The sequence below is a fragment of the Myotis yumanensis genome, unplaced genomic scaffold (genome assembly GCF_028538775.1).
Source record: "Myotis yumanensis isolate MYYU_CA2020_CCGP unplaced genomic scaffold, mMyoYum1.0.hap1 SCAF_22, whole genome shotgun sequence".
Classification (NCBI taxonomy): Eukaryota; Metazoa; Chordata; class Mammalia; order Chiroptera; family Vespertilionidae; genus Myotis; species Myotis yumanensis.
In genome coordinates this window covers 5,373,991-5,391,739 of record NW_027223773.1, presented here as the reverse complement: position 1 = coordinate 5,391,739, position 17,749 = coordinate 5,373,991, and the positions used below count along the sequence as shown (strand labels likewise).

The 17,749-nt window shown below is 58.9% G+C and overlaps 2 protein-coding genes and 1 long non-coding RNA gene across 5 annotated transcripts; 1 reads left to right on the top strand and 2 right to left on the bottom strand.

The window, feature by feature from the left end:
* Nucleotides 1-333: 333 nt before the first annotated feature.
* PYCR2 (pyrroline-5-carboxylate reductase 2) lies at nt 334-4,376 on the bottom strand. 2 transcript variants are annotated; one of them, XM_070401257.1, is made up of 8 exons: nt 4,174-4,376; nt 3,929-3,999; nt 2,889-3,068; nt 2,571-2,792; nt 2,265-2,357; nt 1,949-2,112; nt 737-903; nt 334-621 (listed from the first exon to the last, which is right to left on the bottom strand). In XM_070401257.1, the coding sequence occupies exons 1-7, from the start codon at nt 4,238-4,240 to the stop codon at nt 738-740; spliced, it is 963 nt and encodes a 320-aa protein (XP_070257358.1). In that variant the 5' UTR covers nt 4,241-4,376; the 3' UTR covers nt 334-621; nt 737. The 2 variants fall into 2 exon arrangements, with proteins under 2 accessions (XP_070257358.1, XP_070257357.1); XM_070401256.1 differs by having other exon boundaries at nt 334-618.
* A 145-nt stretch (nt 4,377-4,521) lies between these two features.
* On the top strand, nt 4,522-6,434 carry LOC138999118 (uncharacterized). Its single transcript, XR_011469328.1, has 3 exons — nt 4,522-4,631; nt 4,990-5,138; nt 5,877-6,434. It is a non-coding gene; the product is annotated as an uncharacterized lncRNA (long non-coding RNA).
* Nucleotides 5,315-8,519, bottom strand: LOC138999116 (left-right determination factor 1-like). 2 transcript variants are annotated; one of them, XM_070401147.1, is made up of 5 exons: nt 8,270-8,519; nt 7,248-7,276; nt 7,030-7,145; nt 6,629-6,871; nt 5,315-5,678 (listed from the first exon to the last, which is right to left on the bottom strand). In XM_070401147.1, exons 1-5 carry the CDS (start codon nt 8,517-8,519, stop codon nt 5,315-5,317), a joined length of 1,002 nt encoding a protein of 333 aa, XP_070257248.1. The 2 variants fall into 2 exon arrangements, with proteins under 2 accessions (XP_070257248.1, XP_070257247.1); XM_070401146.1 differs by having other exon boundaries at nt 7,030-7,276.
* Between the last annotated feature and the right edge of the window lie 9,230 nt (nt 8,520-17,749).

The window sequence follows — 17,749 nt, the reverse complement described above, 5'->3', positions numbered from 1 at the left end:
GACCCTTTCCCCGTCGCCCTGGAGGACCGGGGCCACAGCCACCTTCAGTCAAAGCTGGCCCCGGGCAGACCTGGGCGAAGCTTCGAGGGGAAGCGCTCGCCTGAGCCCCGTGTGCGCACCAGGGCATCAGCCGGGCCCGGCAGTTGGGAGGTTCTCAGTAAAGGTAGGTGGGTGGGTTTAGGCCTGGGAGGGGGTGGCCTCCTGTCCCCTTGGGCAGCTGCCAGCAGGCCTAGTGCATTGGTGCCTCAGACAGTGCTTCCCACAGACACAGGGCCTCGAGTCCTCTAGAACGATGACTTACAACTAAGCAGAGCAAAAGCAGAAAAGCGGGGGTAATAAAAAATAAAACTTTATTCAAGCGGCTAAACTTAGCGGCACCGAATCATACTTCCTCAGTACAGCACAGTCTCACCCTGTGCGTTCCTGCTGCGGACAGTTCCAAGCTGCTGGCGCTCATGCAAAGAGGATGCCCTTGTCGTGTGTTGCGCCCCTCACCTCCTTGACGTGGCATCACACGGACGCTGCTCTGGGCTCCCGTTGGGGAACCACAGTGGGAATGTGCGGGGTTCACCCAGCTTCTAGCATCTACCGCCCCTGCCCAGCATCTTCCGACGAGGGCTGCTTGATGTGAACAGATTTAAGGAGCTTTTACACAAGGATATGGAAACAACTGAGCCTGCCCTCGCCCTGCCCGGCCCCTCGGGCGAGGGCCCTGTCTCCGAGGGGCGAGGGCTACCTTAGTCCTTCTTGCCTCCCGGGGCTGGGCTTCTGGTGAGGACCTTCCCGGAGCTGTAGGGGGTCAGCGTGGTCACTGTCGGGGACTCCAGCTTCACTCTGTCCAGCAGGGTCTTCTTGAGGGCGGCTGGGGAGACCTTTTCCTGGTCGGCCATGGACTGCAGCTCTCTGGAGACGGCGCCCGAGAGGGGAGGAGGAGGGAGGCATTAAACCCTGGAGCCAGAATGTCTCAAGGCTTCCCCACCCACATAACTCCCACCCTCGCTGACTGGATACCACCCCAAATTAGAAGCCCAACACACCAAACACTCCCCCCACCTTCTTAGACCTCTCCTCGCGCTGCCTTTTCCTCTCCTTTTTTGTTAATCCTCCCCCTAGGATATTTTTCCATTGATTTTTCAGAGAGAGTGGAAGGGTAGAGACAGAGAGAAACATCGATGTGACAGAGACGCATCGAGTGGTTGTCTCCTGCAAGAACCCCAACCAGGGCCGGGGATCGAGCCCGCAACCAAAGTATGTGCCCTTGACCGGAATCGAACCCGGAACCCTTCAGTCTGCAGGCTGACGCTCTATCCCAGCCGTGGGCAAACTACGGCCCGCTTGAAATGAATAAAACTAAAAAAAAAGAAAAAAAAAAAAAAAAAAAAGACCGTACTTTTTTATGTAATGATGTTTACTTTGAATTTATATTAGTTCACACAAACACTCCATCCATGCTTTTGTTCCGGCCCTCCGGTCCAGTTTAAGAACCCATTGTGGCCCTCGAGTCAAAAAGTTTGCCCACCCCTGCTCTATCCTCTGAGCCAAACTGGCGAGGGCTAGATGTGCTCTTTAACTAACGACGAGTTACTACCAAAATGTAGGGCACCAAGTGTATCTGTGATCATAAGGGGAGAGAGACAGTGTGGAGAGTCACAGGGTTTGAAGTCATGAACTTGAAGCTGAATCCTGGGTCCATCACTTATTAGCCCTCTGGCATGGGGAAAACTGAGTTTCCACCTCCTCACCCACCAATCAAAGCTGATCCCGACAATGGAACTGTGGGGAGAAGTAAATGACGTAAGGCCTGCAAACCTTCAGCTACTAAGTGGTGGCTGCGAACAGCACAGATTTCAACACGGCGAATGGGACCAAAGGCGACTCTTTCTGCAAGACAGTGCCCAGCCCAGGGGCCGGCTGGGAATGGGGGCCTGGGCGGAGGAGAGAGACCCACCGTGTGCGGATGCAGGAGGCCTCGACGGCGTTGATGAGCAGGGAGCGGAAGCCCCCGCTCTCCAGGAAGTGCAGGGCATGGATGGTGGCGCCCCCGGGGGAGCAGACGTTGTCCTTGAGCTGGCCTGGGTGCTGCTCCGAGTCCAGCAGCATCTTGGCAGCGCCCTGGAGCACAAGCGGGAAGTGAGAGGAACACACCTTCCCCAGGCCTGGCCCCAGCTTCCGCACCACGCCCTGCCCCAACTCACTGACCCACAAGACACCCACCCCCCTCGGGCCACGCCCTGGCTCAGAACACGCCGAGGGAAGGTACTAACCAGCAAGGCCTGGGCCCCCAGCCGGATCGCCAGGCGCCGCGGGAGGCCCATCTTCACCCCACCGTCAGCGAGCGCGTCCAGGGCCATGAACGCCTGTGGAGACACTCGGTGAGTCTTGGGGCAGCAGGCACTCAAGGGCACCCCCGAGGGTCTGCTTTCCCCGATGACTGGAGCTAGAGCCCAGGACCAGTGTCCCCCACCAGAGCCCTAGAGGTGGGGGCCCCCCCGGCCCGCGCTGCCTGCCAGCCCAGCCTGCTGGAGTCCCCAGGAGGCTGAGGAAGTCGATGTGAGGGGGTGAGGGCTCACGTAGGCAGGCCCGCTGCCGCTGAGCCCCGTGACGGCGTCGATCAGGTCCTCCTCCACCTCCGTGCAGAAGCCCACGCTGCTCATGAGCTGCTCCAGGAGCTGCCCGTCCTCCACCAGGGCGTGCGTGCCCGTGGCGTACACCGTGGCGCCCTCCCGCACCACCACGGGCGTGTTGGTCATGCAGCGGATCACCTTGGGGGCCGGCTGGAAGGCCGTCAGCTTCTGCAGGGAGGAAGAGGGCGAGGGAGTTGCCAGGGCACGGCTCCCGCGAGCAGCCCCCGCTCCCCTCCCACCGGGCATGGGAGCTGAGTCCGGCACCTTCTCCACGGAGCTGATGGTGACGCCGGCGGCACAGGAGACAACGATGTGCCTGGCCTGGACGTCGGCCCCGATCTCGTCCAGGATGAAGGGGATGATGTGTGGCTTCACAGCCAGGAACAGGACGTCGCTGTGCCTGACCGTCTCCTTGTTGCTCCGGGTCAGGTTCACCCCCAACTTCTGCGGGAGGAAACTGCCCGGCTCACAGTGCGGGCGCCTCGCCGGGCACAGGCCCTCCCAGGGAGCGGCTGAACCCCTGCAGAGACCGCCCCTGCCAGCCGCAGCCGGGAATGCCCTGCCTTGTCCCTTAGGGTCTGCCCCTAACCCCACTGGCACATGCTGCTACTGGGCAAGCGAGCACAGGTGCAGAGCATGGACCAGCGTCTCCATGGCAACCAGGAAATGGCTGTCCCACCTCCCCACCAGCGTCTGCCAGGCCAGGCACCCCTGTGCCAGGTAAGAAATCTCCAGGGCTGGGAAGTGACACAGGCCCTAACCCATCTGGCGTCCGTGTGGTCCAGGGTGGGCTGCAGGCACCCCTCCCTGCGGGACTCGGGTGCTGGGAGCATCAGCCATCCTCCGCACAGACGCTGCCTGTCATCTGCCTCATTGGTCCTCCCCTCCCACAGGGCCCAGGTGTGGGCTGAAGACTGGGAATGCTCTTTGCAGAGAGAAACAGCTACCATGCCTGGCTCCTTCCTGCCTCACTAACTCAACAAAGTGGCTACTGCGCTCTCCATTTTTATAAATGGGGAAACTGAGGCTCAGAGTGCCCTAAGGACACGCAGACAGTCCATGAAGACAAACGCACATTTGCTGGGCACCTACTACGAGCCAGATGCTTTCCCTGCGCAAATATCTCAGTTAATCTAACCGCCCCAGTGCCTGCATTTGAATCCCCGTCTGTTGGCCTGGGGGGAGGCGGAGGATCCTGATGCTACAGATGGGGGGCGGGGGGGTAGTCAGTCGGCTGATGACCAGCTCGGGGGCTCCAGCGACTCAGGCCACCCTCCTGGGCCTCCCCCCTCGGCCGCACCTACCCTGAGCGCGGACACCGTGGGCAGGTCTATGTCCGGGGAGCTGGCGATGATCTTGTGAGCCGACAGGATGCCTGCAGCAGACGGGGCTCTTCAGCTGGGGGGCCATGGCCCACCCCGGCCCCGTGCTCCCCCCGGGGAGGCAGAACCCAAGCCCACGAGGCTCCAGCAGCGCCGATCGCCCCGCTCGGCCCCCACGCCGGCAGCGCACCGGCCGCCGCGCACCGCCCCCGCCGCCACGCGCTCACCCGCGGCCGTGAAGCCCCGCGCCAGGGCGTAGGCCAGCTGGCCCGCGCCGATGAAGCCCACGCTCATGGTCCCGCGCTCGGTGCCCGCGGCGGCCGCAGGAATCGCCCCACGCGGGCGGGAGACGCCGTCAGGGAAAGCGGCGGGCGGAGAACCCAGCGGGCGGCGCCTCGGGAGCCGGATCCAGCCGCTTCCGCCCCGATCCCGCCACCCTCCGCGCGCACTCACGTGGCCACGCCCCGCTCCGCCCCGGAAGCCAATCCTCGGCCGGGAGCTCGGAGCGGGCCAATCCGCGGTCGGATCGCGGCTGGGCGCCCGCCTCCTCTGTAAAGGAGTAAATACTGGAAATGAACTGCGTGGACGCAGAGTGAAACCACTTTTATTCCTGCGTATTATCTACATTCAATGGATTTTTTTTCTAAATAATAATAATAAGACAACGTAGATGCGTTGCTAACTGGTGAGAAGTTCTCTAAAACGGGGGGAATAACTAAGTATGCGCGGGCAGGCGGAGTAGTGGGGGGCGGAGGAGAGGGGGAGGTTAGGGCTGCGGGCGATGACGTCACAGCTTGGGGCCCGGTTCTATCCAGAAACCAGGTGTCCTGCTCCCCTGTGCACCGCCCCTGGCCCGAAGTCCCTCCTCCCTCCAAGCGCCCTGGCAGGGGAACCCCGGGGAATGTTTGCAAAAATCCAAAATGATTCCACGTTTGGGACATGGGGTTCATTTTCAGACATCCTCCCTACCTAGGGTGAACAGAGGGGTCTTAGGGTTTGGCTTTAATTCATCATGTAATAGAGTAAATAAGTTCTATCCCCAGTTCTTATTTTAGGGTGTGTTGTCCCAAAGTCGGTTGAGAATTTGCCAGAGAACAGAAGCTCCCAGGCCACAGTCTGCCCAGGCTCAGCCACACCGACTAGCAAGGAGCCAGGATTTCCTATTCAGCAATAAGTGGCATTAGTTACTCATGTAAGTGCTTAGGGTGCCGGGCAGGAGGACAAGGAATGGGAGAACACGCCGAAAGGTAAAATAGGGGCCCTGTTTGGGGCAGGGGATGACTTGCTAAGTAGAAAACTAAAACCTACATTAGCACCTGCTTTGGTGCACGTGTGTAGTCAGAGGCCTCGGTGGCCGTGCCCAGCGCCCTACGGCTCCAGCCGCCTTGGCACGGGCGCCCCGTCCGAGGCGCAGCTGCACTTCTGCACCCGCATGTTGGGCAGGCTGACCACCTGGGCGCGGGGCCTGCCGCCCTCCTTGATGCCGACGATCATGGGCAGTGAGGTGGTCTCCGAGGCGATGCACTGCCTCGGCCCCAGGAACGGCCACTTGAAGGTCAGGGCCTGCGGGGGCTGCTGGCAGGTGCCCACACACTCATAGGCCAGGAAGCCCGGGGGCTCCAGCACCCAGTGCTCGGCCCACTTCATCCCCTGCAGGTCAATGTACATCTCCTGGCGGCAGCAGCGGGTGCCCTCGGTCACTGGGGCCTCGGGGTCACAGTTGCCCTGAGCTCTGTGGGGGGGGCAAGGAGAGGTGGGGTCAGAGGTCAGTTGGGAGGGCTGAGGTCAGGGGACCCAGGGTGGGGCCCAGTGGGGCATCTGGGAGGGAGACGTACAATGCATCTCTCGTGATGTTAAAAAAGCTGCGTGTGTGTGATAAATGGTGAATGAATAAACATCCAAAACATAAATGAGTTCCTGTTTGTTAAAGGTCTCCTCGTATGCCAGGCACTGAATGAGGGACTTCACATGTCATCTCAGCTGGCACCTGCCTGTATCCTGACATACACCTCAATGAGGGCCCAGCATTATCTCTATGACCCTGAGGACGCGGGGACCCAAAGGTGTGAAGCAACATACCAGAGGCCCTGCAGCCATAGCAGGCAGAGCTCCATGGAACGCAGGCTGTGTGATTCCTCAGGCCTGGGACTCCATGAAGAATCCAGGATGTCAGGGGAAAGCTGTTCAACTTAGCAGCAGCTCATGCTAATAGTTTTCAAAGACTTAATCATGGGTGTCTGGCTGGGTGTGGGTTAGTGGTTGAGTGTCCACCCAGGAACCAAAAGGTCACTGGTTCGATTCCCAGTCAGGGCACATACCCAGGTTGTGGGCTTGATCCCCAGTAGGGGGCATGCAGGAGGCAGCCAATGGATGATGTTTCTCTCTCATCATTGATGTTTCCATCTCTCTCTCCCTCTCCTTTCCTCTCTCTCTAAAAATCAATAAAAACATATTTAACAAAAAAGAATTAATCATGGAAAAGGGTCAAATGAAATTAGATGATTGGAATAATGTGTGTCAATGACAACATAAAAACCCATTGAAAATCTCTGAAGATGTTTTTCAATAAAATGTTTGAATAAAAAGTTTCACCGTTAGAAACGGACATGCAGTGGGAATGGCTGGCCTCCTGGGCTGTCTGCTCACCCGCCCGGTGACCCCACTCCTCCCCCCAGGACCTACCCGAAGTCCCCGAGGTCCAGGGTGTGCAGCTCCAGCTGGGGCTCGCCCTGCGCGCCGGCCCAAGGCCCCTGGGAGGCAAAGCGGACCAGCCTGTGGGCGCTGGAGGCCAGCGGGCCCAGGTGCTCCCGCTGCACCGACACCTGCAGCAGCAGGGGCTCCTGGGGCCGGCTCAGCTGCTGCCAGAAGTTCACGGCCTCAGTCACGTCGAAGGCCTTCCAGCCGCTCTCGTGGATGGACACCAGCCTGCGACACAGGCGGGGACCCGGGCGCTGAGTGGTCGGGGCCCGGGAAGCCCCTCCCACCGCCTCCCATCCCTCTCCCCGAGATAGACCCCCTCCTCACCCCCTGTCCTCCCCTTTTCCTCTACCCCCCCCCCAGCACCCCCGGGGCAACCTCCCCACCTGGAGTCGATGAGGGAGGTGCGGTTGGAGCCATCGGCACGGACGTGCAGCCACTCGATGGTGACCCGGGCCAGGTCGCTGCGAGGGGACAGCCGCTGGTGCCTGCGGAGCTCGGCCTCGGGGACCGGCTCCTGGAAGAGGCGCAGCACGGCCTGCACCAGCTCGCTGTTGGGGGGCAGCCGCCGCTCCATGCTGAGCACCAGCAGGCGCGTGGAGGCCTCGGACACCAGGAACCTGCCGGCCACCTCTGGGGACAACAGCAGCGTCAGCGGGGCCTCTCCAGCCAAGGGGGCAGCTCTGAGGGGGGCAGGGCCACTGAGGGGGCAGCCAGGCGGGGAGAGAACAGCCCTATTCCGTCTCCCTGGTTACCCACAAATCCCCCTGGGGTCTGGGGTCCTTATAACAACCTCCACGGCAGGAAGGGGCAGCCTGGGGCCCCGAGCTGTGGGGTCAGAATCCTCACCTGGGGGCACTGGGCGCGGAGGGGGTGAGCACAGGTCCACAGAGGCGGGGCTGAGTAGGATGCAGGCCCCTGCATCCCCGACGGCGGAGTAACTGCACTTTACAGTATCTGCCAGGTCCCCCACCTCGTTCCCACCCACAGCGACACACTGGCAGGGAGGCCAGACTCGCTCGTGGGTGCAGAGACGCAAACGGGTTCAGAGGTGATTTCAAGCCACTTGCTCAAGGTCAGGCCATCAGTGGCCATGTGAACACAGACCCCAAGGAACCCCGACCTTCCCCAGGCCTCTGAGCTGAGCCTAGGTTCTCCCAACCCCACCCCACCCCACCCCCACCTCTGCTTCCATCGGCTCAGCCTCATCCTTCCACCCTCCTCTTCTCTGAGGCCTTGGCTTTGGCAGGGGCCAGCCTGGCCCACTGGGTGGGGACCTCAGTGCAGAGACCTGCACTCCTTACAGTCCGTGGTCCCCTCACTCACCGCCCTGTGACCCTGGGCCTCCTTTGTGACCATCTCCATCAACAGGAAGGGGCAGCCCTGGGGCCCTGAGCTAACTAACGGGCCAGTTGAGATGTTGAGGGTCAGATTCCCACCTTGGGGTACTGGGGTCTGTCTGTGGGCACCTAGGGGGAGAGCCCCAGGCCCAGAGAGGGGCCCCCGACACCCTTCCCAGATGGGCACATCCGGTCTTAGCACACGCACACGCGCACACACACATGTACACGCACATGCACACGCACACGTACACGCACACGGGCCAGGGTGCAGGGAGGGCCTCACCTCGGAAGTTCTGGCTGAACCTCTTCCCACGGGAGGGGACGCCGTGGCTGCGCTGCAGCAGGGCCACGTACTGGGCCCGCACGTGGGCAGGGGTGACCAGCCGCTCCGCGTCGCTCGGGTCCAGCGCGGGCACCTCCCGGAGCTGCAGCTGCTGCAGCAGGCTACCCAGGATCTGCTCCTCGGTCACGGCCGCCCCGGGGCGGGCCAGGGCCAGCGCCCACAGTGCCCAGCACAGCCACAGGGCCCTCATGGTGCCACTTGGGAGGAGCAGCAGAGCCGATGTGGCCCCTGAGGAGGCTCCAGGAGGGTCCCAGCTGGGCGTGCTCAGGGCCAGGCTGGGCCAGCTTTATAGCCAGCCCTGGGCTGGGCCTGGGTGGTGACAGGGGGGGAGAGAGGGAGGGAGGGAGGGAGGTCACACCCCTCGCCCTCCTGGGAGCTCATCAGCCAGACAGGTCCCCGGGCCTGAGGAGGGGCTGTCTAGAAAGGGCACAAAGGCTGTCTGTACCCCGGCTTGGGCCTCTGGCCGCTGCTGTCTGGCGGCTCGGTGATAACTTTAGTGCCTGAGAATTCCGCTGGCCCTGGCCCAGTCCTCGTCCATGGAAAAGCCGGTCTACACTGTGAAAAGGTGAGGCCCTCGAGCCAGCCCGGCCGCTTAAGTCTCTTTCCTGGAGACCAGCCTGGGTGTCGGGGTGCTCACTGGGAGGGACGCAGGGAACACACGTGCATCCCTGCCCACTCCGGCCAGGCCCATGCACAGAAGGCTCCGTCTCTCCCTCCATCTCCAGTCCCCGCAAACCCCTCCTTGCCTCTCCACCCCCCTCAGGGGTCCTTGTCCTCCCTGGGACAGAAGGAGGCGCGATGCTGTCGGGACAGGGATCTGGCAGCTTGACTCCTCGAAAGTGCCAGGGACCGAGATTTCGGCAGCGTCTTTGCAGGCACGGCATCTTCCAGGCAGAGCGCTGAGCCCATGTCATGCCCAGATAGCCGTCAAGGGACAGGAACCTGGGAAGCAGAAGCCAGAGCTGCCCAGAGTCCTGTCCTGTCCAGAGTCGCGGGTACTGGGCACACGGGTGGGCGGGAGCCCCCTGTGCCTCCTCAAACACAGTTTTTTAACCAATGTTTGCTTTTATATATTTTTTAATTGATTTCAGAGAGGAAGGAAGAGGGAGACAGAGATAGAAACATCAGTGATGAGAGAGAATCATGGATTGGCTGCCTCCTGCACGCCCTACACTGGGGATGGAGCCTGCAACCCGGGCATGTGCCCTGACCGGGAATCGAACCGTGACCTCCTGGTTCATGGGTCAACGCTCAACCATTGGGCCACGCCGGCCGGGCTCAAACACACATCTTAGACTGACTGGCTGGGTTCAGATAGGCTGCTTGCTGGCTGTTAGACCTGCCAGCAAGTTCCTTAACTGCTCAGGGCTTCAGTGTGCTCGTCTGAAGGAGGGCGATGGTCATGGGGCTGCTGCAGAGGGCTAGTGGGAAGAGTAAATGGATCAGCACGAGTAGGATGCTGAGCCCAGTGCCTGGGGCATAGTAAGCCCATATAAGCGTTCGCCTTCGTCATTACCTGCCTGGCCACCGCATTCTCTGGGCGACACCCAGGGCAGCCCGCTGTGTGCCAGGCACCGTTCTAGGCTCTGAACATGGATTCACAGCAGCCTGGGAGGCAGGTGTCAGCACCCGCCCTGAACTTGATCTTCCTCCGAATGCAAAGTCAGAAGAGCACCGGCGAACCTGCCACAACTCACTGAGCAGGTGAAGGCCTCGGCAGGTCACCTGTCCCCCGGGGTCCCTCCTGGCCCAGGGGATGTGCGGATGTGCAGGAGGAAGTCCTTCCCCCGACCCGTGTTCCGTCACGTGGGAGGCGAGCGATGATGGTGAAGGAGAACAGGATGCGGGCGAGGGCCTAGGGGCCCGGGAGGCGGGGAGCACCCCTGCTTCCCCTTCCCATTGGGTGTTCTGTGTCACCCCCCTGCCACTGTGCTCCCCACACATCCCAGGCACAGGCAGAGAGAACCTTCGGGTGCTCAAGGGCAGGGTCTCCCCCGCATGCGCCCAGGGACGTCAGACACAAGCTGCCACCATGTGCACATGTGCATGTACATTGAGGGGTTTTAGTAGTGAGGTGTGGGGGGGGGGCTTAGAAACTGCGGACGGAGAGGAATAATATTAACACTGATAATAGTCATCGTGGCTAACAGTGCTTACGGGCTGGGCACGGTTCTGAGCGTTTTACATCCTTTAACTCTTTATCCTCACCGCTTGCCATTATTGTACCCATTTCCTAGATGAAGAAACTGAGGCATAGAACCTTACCTGACTCGCCCAGGGTCACACAGCTGGGAAGCGCCAGAGCCAGGGCTGTTTGGAGCGGAGGAAACGGGTCCTGTCGAATACCAGGGACAAGGTAAGGGGAATGTTGACAGCTGAGCCCAAGAGGGGAACCTCAGGGGAAACAGAATCGTGACCTCCCCTGCCCCCCTGCCCTTTCCTCTCCCTCCTCTGTTGCCAGGGAATCTGTGTGACTCACAAGGAGGAATTCAGAGCCCATCGTGGGGCTGGGCACTATCTCAGAGTCTGCCCGTTCCGGAACTCCGGGTGCGCCCACACAGGCCCTCCTGCTCGCTCTGTGACAAGTGGAGCCTTCTTCAAAAGGCGGCTGTTGCTTTTCTTTGCAAGTGATGATTAGCAGGGAGAGGACTTACTGGATGCAAACATTTGGGCCTCACGTCAGGCCAAAAGGTGCAGAAGTGTCCCACTGACAGGCGACCCGGGCCCTGGGAGCTGTCCCCGGGCTGGTGTTCCATAAATATGCAAAGCCCGCCACCCCTGGCGCTGCGGGAGAGGAAGCCCTGTGGCTTATCACTGGCCAGGGTGGTGCCGAGGATATGACACCCAGGCTGCCCTCTGCGAGCCACGGCCCCTCGACAGGCCCCAGGGGCTGGACCCCCGCGGGCTCCTGGGGCTGGGAGCCTGGGAGGCTCTGCACGCTGAGGGAGGCCGGGCCCTGGGGCTGCTGCCCCCCGACCAGCATGTGCCCCCACGAGGCTCCCTCCCACCGAGGCAGTGCCCGGGGCTGAGGACCCAGGGGAGTCCCCAGTGGCCAGTAGCCCCTCTGCACTGGGGGTAACTGACTGGCTACATAGAAACCTCATTCTCCAGAGCACAAGGTCAAGGGCAAGGTCCCTCCTCCACTGGAGTCTCTGGCCCCCCTATTCCCTGCCCATTACCCCCCATTTCTCTCGGTCGCTCCTGGGCTGGCCTCCCAGCACGGAGCCCCCTCCAGAGCTGTGTCCTCAGTGGGGACTGGAACTGCCCAGCCAACTCCCAGCACCTGACTGAGGACAGTCCCGCCTGCCGCTGGCCTTCTGGTCCCGGTGCTCAGGAGCTCCGAGGGGCCCTGAGAGCCCGGGCAAGTGGCCCAGCGTTGGGAAACTGAGAGCCCTTCCCAGTCTTGGGGACCTCCCTTAGTGGGGCGGGGGGGGGGGGGAGCCTGGGAGTACTCAGCACCCTGGAGGGTTTGCCCAGCAGGTGTCAGACCCTCCCCCTTCTCCCTGTGAATTTAGGGGAACCAGAGGGAAATGGCACTACCGCAGGTCTTCCAATAACGTGGTTCGGTCGGCTGCCATCTCATTGTAACGTTGATGGGAGAAAAGAAATCACTTCCTGCCCTGGCCGGTTAGCTCAGTGGATAGAGCGTCGCCTGCGGACTGAAGGGTCCCAGGGTTGTGGGCTCGGTCCCCAGTGTAGGGTGTGCGGGAGGCAGCCGATCCATGGTTCTCTCTCATCATGGATGTTTCTCCCTCTCTCCCTCTCCCTTCCTCTCTGAAATCAATAAAATAAAATAAAAATTTTTTAAGTGTTTGGGGTCTTTATTTAGAAGGTTGGGGATGTTTTTGTGACCGGAACGCCGTAGGAATTTGACTTGTCTCTACCGATGAGCCTGCGGAAACATTGGTTTCCTTCTACGCCGTTCCCCTTCTCTGAGAAGCGATCCACCACTTCAGGTGAGGACTTACTGTACAGATGATCCGATTCTTGGTAGAATCAGAGCTGAAATGGACTATCGGGCCATTGTCCTGCCCCCAGCGCTTAGAGCTAAGACGGAGGCTGAGATGTGAGATGTCCCCGAGCTCACACAGTGGATGGTGAGTCTCCCCATTCCCAGCCCCAAATTCCTTCCACACCCCGAGCTATTCCCAGCGCACATTCTCCCCGACCCCCGAAGCTGGCGGGAGGCAGCCCGCAGCGCCAGGTGCGCTGGGGACCAGCCAGGCCGGGCAGGGCCGGGCAGGGGAGGCGCGAGAAGCAGACGCAGACAGACACGACAAATCTCCAGACCCCTGTGGCTTTCTGGACACAGGCTCCCGCCCCGAATGTGGATTCCAGGCGGCTTGCCGTTTTGCTGGGGGAAATAAAATAATTGGGCAATTAGCTAGTGGCCAAAGGAAGGCCAGGAGTGTGGATTGGGGCACTTTTTCTGAGGGGCTCAGTCCTGGGAGGAGGCAGCTGCCTTTTGTCATGCAGAGGAGGGAGCCGGCCTCCCCTCTGAGTGTGGATCTGGGTGGAGAGTCTGGACGGTCAGTTGTGGGGTCAGGATGGGCTTGAAAAGCAGAAAAACCATCAAACAGCCTCTTCTGACCTGACCTCGGAGGGGGGAGGGGAGGCTACTTACAAAGCTGCCCAAACCAGACCTCTCCCCTCCCCCCCCCCCCCCCCCCCCCCGCAAGGCTCCCCACGGGAGGGCGGGGGGAGCCCGTGCTGGTTACAAACCCATATTGTTAGGGATTTTTAATGCTGTGGAGACTTCTCCCCCAGAGATATTTTAAAATATATTTTTATTGATTCAGAGAGGAAAGGAGAGGGAGAGAGAGATAGAAACATCAATGATGAGAGAGAATCATGGATCGGCTGCCTCCTGCATGCCCCGCACTGGGGATCGAGCCCGGAACCCGGGCATGTGCCCTTGATGGGAATTGAACCTGGGACCTTTCAGTGCACAGGCTGACGCTCTATCCACTGAGCCACACCGGCTAGGGCTCCCCTGGAGATTTTACCTTGCAGATGCCCTGAGTGAAATTGCAGGAGGCTCGAAATTGTAGGACTGAGGATGCTTAAAGCAGGCTTCCTCCAGGTCACGGGTCGATTCCCGGTCAGGGCACATGCCCGGGTTGCGGGCTGGATCCCCAGTGTGGGGTGTGCAGGTGGCAGCCGATCCATGGTTCTCTCCCAACATTGATGTTTCTATCTCTCTTCCTCTCCCTTCCTCTCTGAAATCAATAAAAATATATTTTATTAAAAACAAAACCAGGTCTCCTCCAACCCCGAGGGCCTGGCGACCACCCAGCCTCCCAGCCGGCCCTGTCCTCGGGCCGCAGTCCCTGGTTTCTGCAGCGGCTCCTCCACCTGGTGCCACTCCCGGCAGCCAGGCCTCCCGGAGCCACAGTGCAGCTGCCCTGAGCTTTGGGGTGGCCCCCCATACCTCCGCTCCCCTCTCCTCCCCTCAGCCCCAGGCAGCTTCTCCACAGACCCTGCTCTGGGCTGGCCCTGGAGTTTTGCTCTCTGCCCAGATGGCTCTGAGGAACTTGTGTGACCGAAGATTCCTGGACGCCAGCCCGGGCCTGCTGAGGGGGCTTGGCTGGGGCACCGTGAGGATGAGGGATGGGGCTGGGAGAACTTCTCCCACCTCAGGTCTGGAAGGAGGGGAGGGGAGGGGAGGGGAGGGGAGGGGAGGGCAATAGCAGGCCTGTGAAGACAGGACGACCGGTCACACCACGAGGGTTACAGGTCCACACTCCAGGCAGGTCCGATGGTGCCTTGGCTTCCTGGTCGGCTGTGAGGAGAGGAAAGAAAGTGATCAGGAAATCACAACGGAAAAGACATTTCCCCCAGGTCCTCCCTGAGCTTTCCCTGAACACTGGGGAGTCAGCACAAGGGAACCGAAAGGGCTTCTCTCTAAATGCTCTGAATGGAAGCACATTACATGCAAATTTCATTTACTATCCAACCCTCTTCAGCAGACACAATTTCCCTCTAATTTCTGTTGCTTCTCCACCTCCCTGTCCTGCATAAAACCCATGTATGTCTTTCCCAAGAGCTTCAATACTTGGAATATGTTCACTTTCAAGAACCCTGACATGGCCCTGGCTGGTTTGGCCCAGTGGATAGAGCGTGGGCCTGTGGACTGAAGGGTCCCGGGTTCGATTCCGGTCAAGGGCACATGCCCAGGTTGCGGGCTCGATCCCTAGTAGGGGGTGTGTAGGAGGCAGCCGATCGATGATTCTCTCATCATTGATGTTTCTCTCTCTCCCTCTCCCTTCCTCTCTGAAATCAATAAAAATATATTTTAAAGAAAACAAAAAAGAACCGTGATGTAGAAGGCAGGAGACCAGGTGCTCCTTCTGCATTTTGCCTCTGGGCCCCAGGGGCCCCTAACCTGTCATTTCCAAGGCCTCTGGCTGAGGCTCTTCTCGGGCCCAGCCTGGCCTTCCCACCCCACAGCCTGGCCTTCCCACCCTCACAGCCCCTCCACCTAGCGGTCTGGCCTCTCACAGAACAGCCCCTGCATGGTGACGTGCTGGCTCATTCAATCCCTAGGCCTTCAAGCCCTTCCATTCTTCTTCACCTTTGAAATGTCCTCATCTGCTAAGTCTCAGATAAATTTCACTTCCTTCCCTACAATTCTTTTTTCCTTAAGATTTTTGTATTGATTTTGAGAGAGAGAGAGAGAGAGAGGGAGAGAGAGAGAGAGAGACAGCGATGTGAGAGCAAAACATCACTGGGCTGCCTCCTGCACGTCCCCGACTGGGGATCGAGTCAGAAACCTGGGCAGGTGCCCTGACCTGGAATTGAACCATGACCTCTTGGTTCATAGGTCGATGCTCAACCACTGAGCCACACCAGCTGGGCTCTCCTCACAGCATATCTGCAATCGCCTCTCTGCCCCTGAGCTGAGCCCAGCGCTCCTGACCTCACATGACTTCTTTGGCCTTTCTCTAGGACCACCCTGTTCTAGATGGAAAATTCTTTTTAAAAAACACAAACAAATATATATATGGACACACACACACACACACACACACACATTGAGAGGCCAGATTATTATGACCAACCCATCAGTACTTCATTGACACTTTCAAAAATACTGAATATTGAAAACTTCCTAAGCAAATACTCTCAAGGTTTTATTATTATTTGCATAACTAATTCACTTCATTGTACTGATGGGTGGTCATAATAATCTGGCCACTCTGTGTGTGTGTGTGTGTGTGTGTATATCTATATATAGACATATATAGATATAGATATATATATATGGTTGATTTCAGAGATGAAGGGAGTGGGAGAAAGAGAGAAACATCAACAATAAGAGAGAATCATGCATCGGCTGCCTCCTGCGTGCCCCACACTGGGGATCGAGCCCGCAACCCGGGCGGGCACGTGTCCTGACTGGGAATCGAACCATGACCTCCTGGTTCATGGATCGATGCTCAGCCACTGACTCACGCCGGCCGGGCTAGACGGCAAAGTCTTAAAGGCCCGGATTGAATCATGTTTTCTGGGCTGCAGGCACCGAGTTCATCTTTGTGGAGTCCAGGAGGGAGCATCAGCGGAGGCGGGCGGAGGGATGGACAGTGAGGGTCATTACCCTGCTCTCTAATCTCCAGGGCTCGGCTGATACAGCGGGGACGAAAGATTTGCACGTTCTGAGAGGTAATTGGAAAGGCGGGCTGAGCAAACAAAATACATAACAATGAGCGCGCAGGCATCTGAAAATCGGTAGGATTAGCTCTCTCCCGCTGGGATGGATCCTCTTCGCACAAACCTAAGCCCTTTATCAACACAGCTCCGCACGGCAGCAGCTGTCGGGAGCGGAAACGGGCTTTTGCCGTCCATCCGCTCAGGTGAGAAGCTGCTGGCACGTTCCACCCCCTCCCTGCAGGCCCATTAGGGAACGTGACACTCCAGCCACCGCGCAGCCCCTACACCTCCTGCAAACACTTTCTGCTTCCCTCTGCGATGCCACCGTAAGCTGTCCTGGGAGCATTTGGCCTGCCTCTTGGTCTCTGGGCTCTCCCAGAGGTTCCTGGGGCGGGAGCATGTGTGTGTGTGTGTGTGTGTGTGTGTGTTCTAAGACCTATCTATTGCACACAATCCAATAGCAAAGAAGGGTTTATGGAGAAAAGCCAGTCTCCCATGCCATCCTGTCCCACTCTAACCACCGCTTCTGATGGCTCACCTCCCAAACCATGGACAGCAGCAGGCTTAGGTCACTTGCCTTTCATCCTCCTCTGAAATTTTTAATAAACGCATGGCTTGCTTTACTCCTTTTTCTCACGTTTGCACATTTAAACGAGACTAAAACCTCTATTTCCGGTGCCTCGAGCTTTAGGTGGTATTCATTCAGGAAACGAGTAACCGACACATGCAAGACGGTGGAACCGCCACGGTCCCCCACCTTCTCCCTCACCCTTGTCTCCCCGCCTCCATCAGCTACACCCTGCCTTCTGCTTTGTCAAGGTCGGTAACCTTAACATTCCGCCTAGCCCTTTGTTTCTAAGTGATTTTAAATGCTAAACACCAGTAAATAACATTTATGTCACCATCTATAATAATAAAAGCGCAATATGTTCATTAGACTGGATGGCCGAACAGGAACAGCGGAACGACCTTCTGGAAAACCTCCCGGTTTTTATGGGCCAAGAATCCAGGAGCTAACGACCATGAGGTACCATCTCACACCTGTCAGAACGGCGACCATCAGCAAATCAACAAACGCCAAAAGGTGGCGGGTTAGACTCCCAGTCAGGGTACGTTCCTAGGTTGTGGGTTCGAATCCCGTCCAGGGTATGTATGGGAGGCGATCAATGTTTCTCTCTCTCCCTCTTTCCCTTCCTCTCTCTAAAATCAAGTTAAAAAACACATCCTCAGATGAGGATTAAAAGAATTGCTAGGAAGCGAGAGAGGACGCGGGCTGTCAGCATCACCTTCCGAGGTCAATGTGAGGAGTAACTTTCGGTCCAGCTAAATGTCAGGGGGGTCTGGACACCAGGAAGAAAGGAGAAAACCAGGTTCCTGACCACCGAGGTCAGGCCCTTCCCAGGCCACGTGCACCTTCGAACAGGAGTGTTTTTATAAATGAGCATTTAGGACAAGTGAGCAATGACATTCAGGCCACACCACCTGGACGAGCTGACGGCACCCATTCAGCCCGGCCTGAACGCCTCATGGCAGAGCCCAGATGGCCCAGACCCGTGTCCCTGAAGCCCTTCCAGTGAGAGGAGACAGATGGTAACAAGCCATCAGGAAGCCAGATAACGGGAAGGAAGGAAACTGGGCAATGAGCGAGGGTGCCTGGGAGGCCTCAGGGAGGAGGCCACAGTCTGGGATGAGAGTGACCCGGCCTGGAAGGTGGCCCCAGGCAGAGGGAGTGGCGAGTGTGGGCCTGAGACAGGGCTCGGCTGTTCTGGG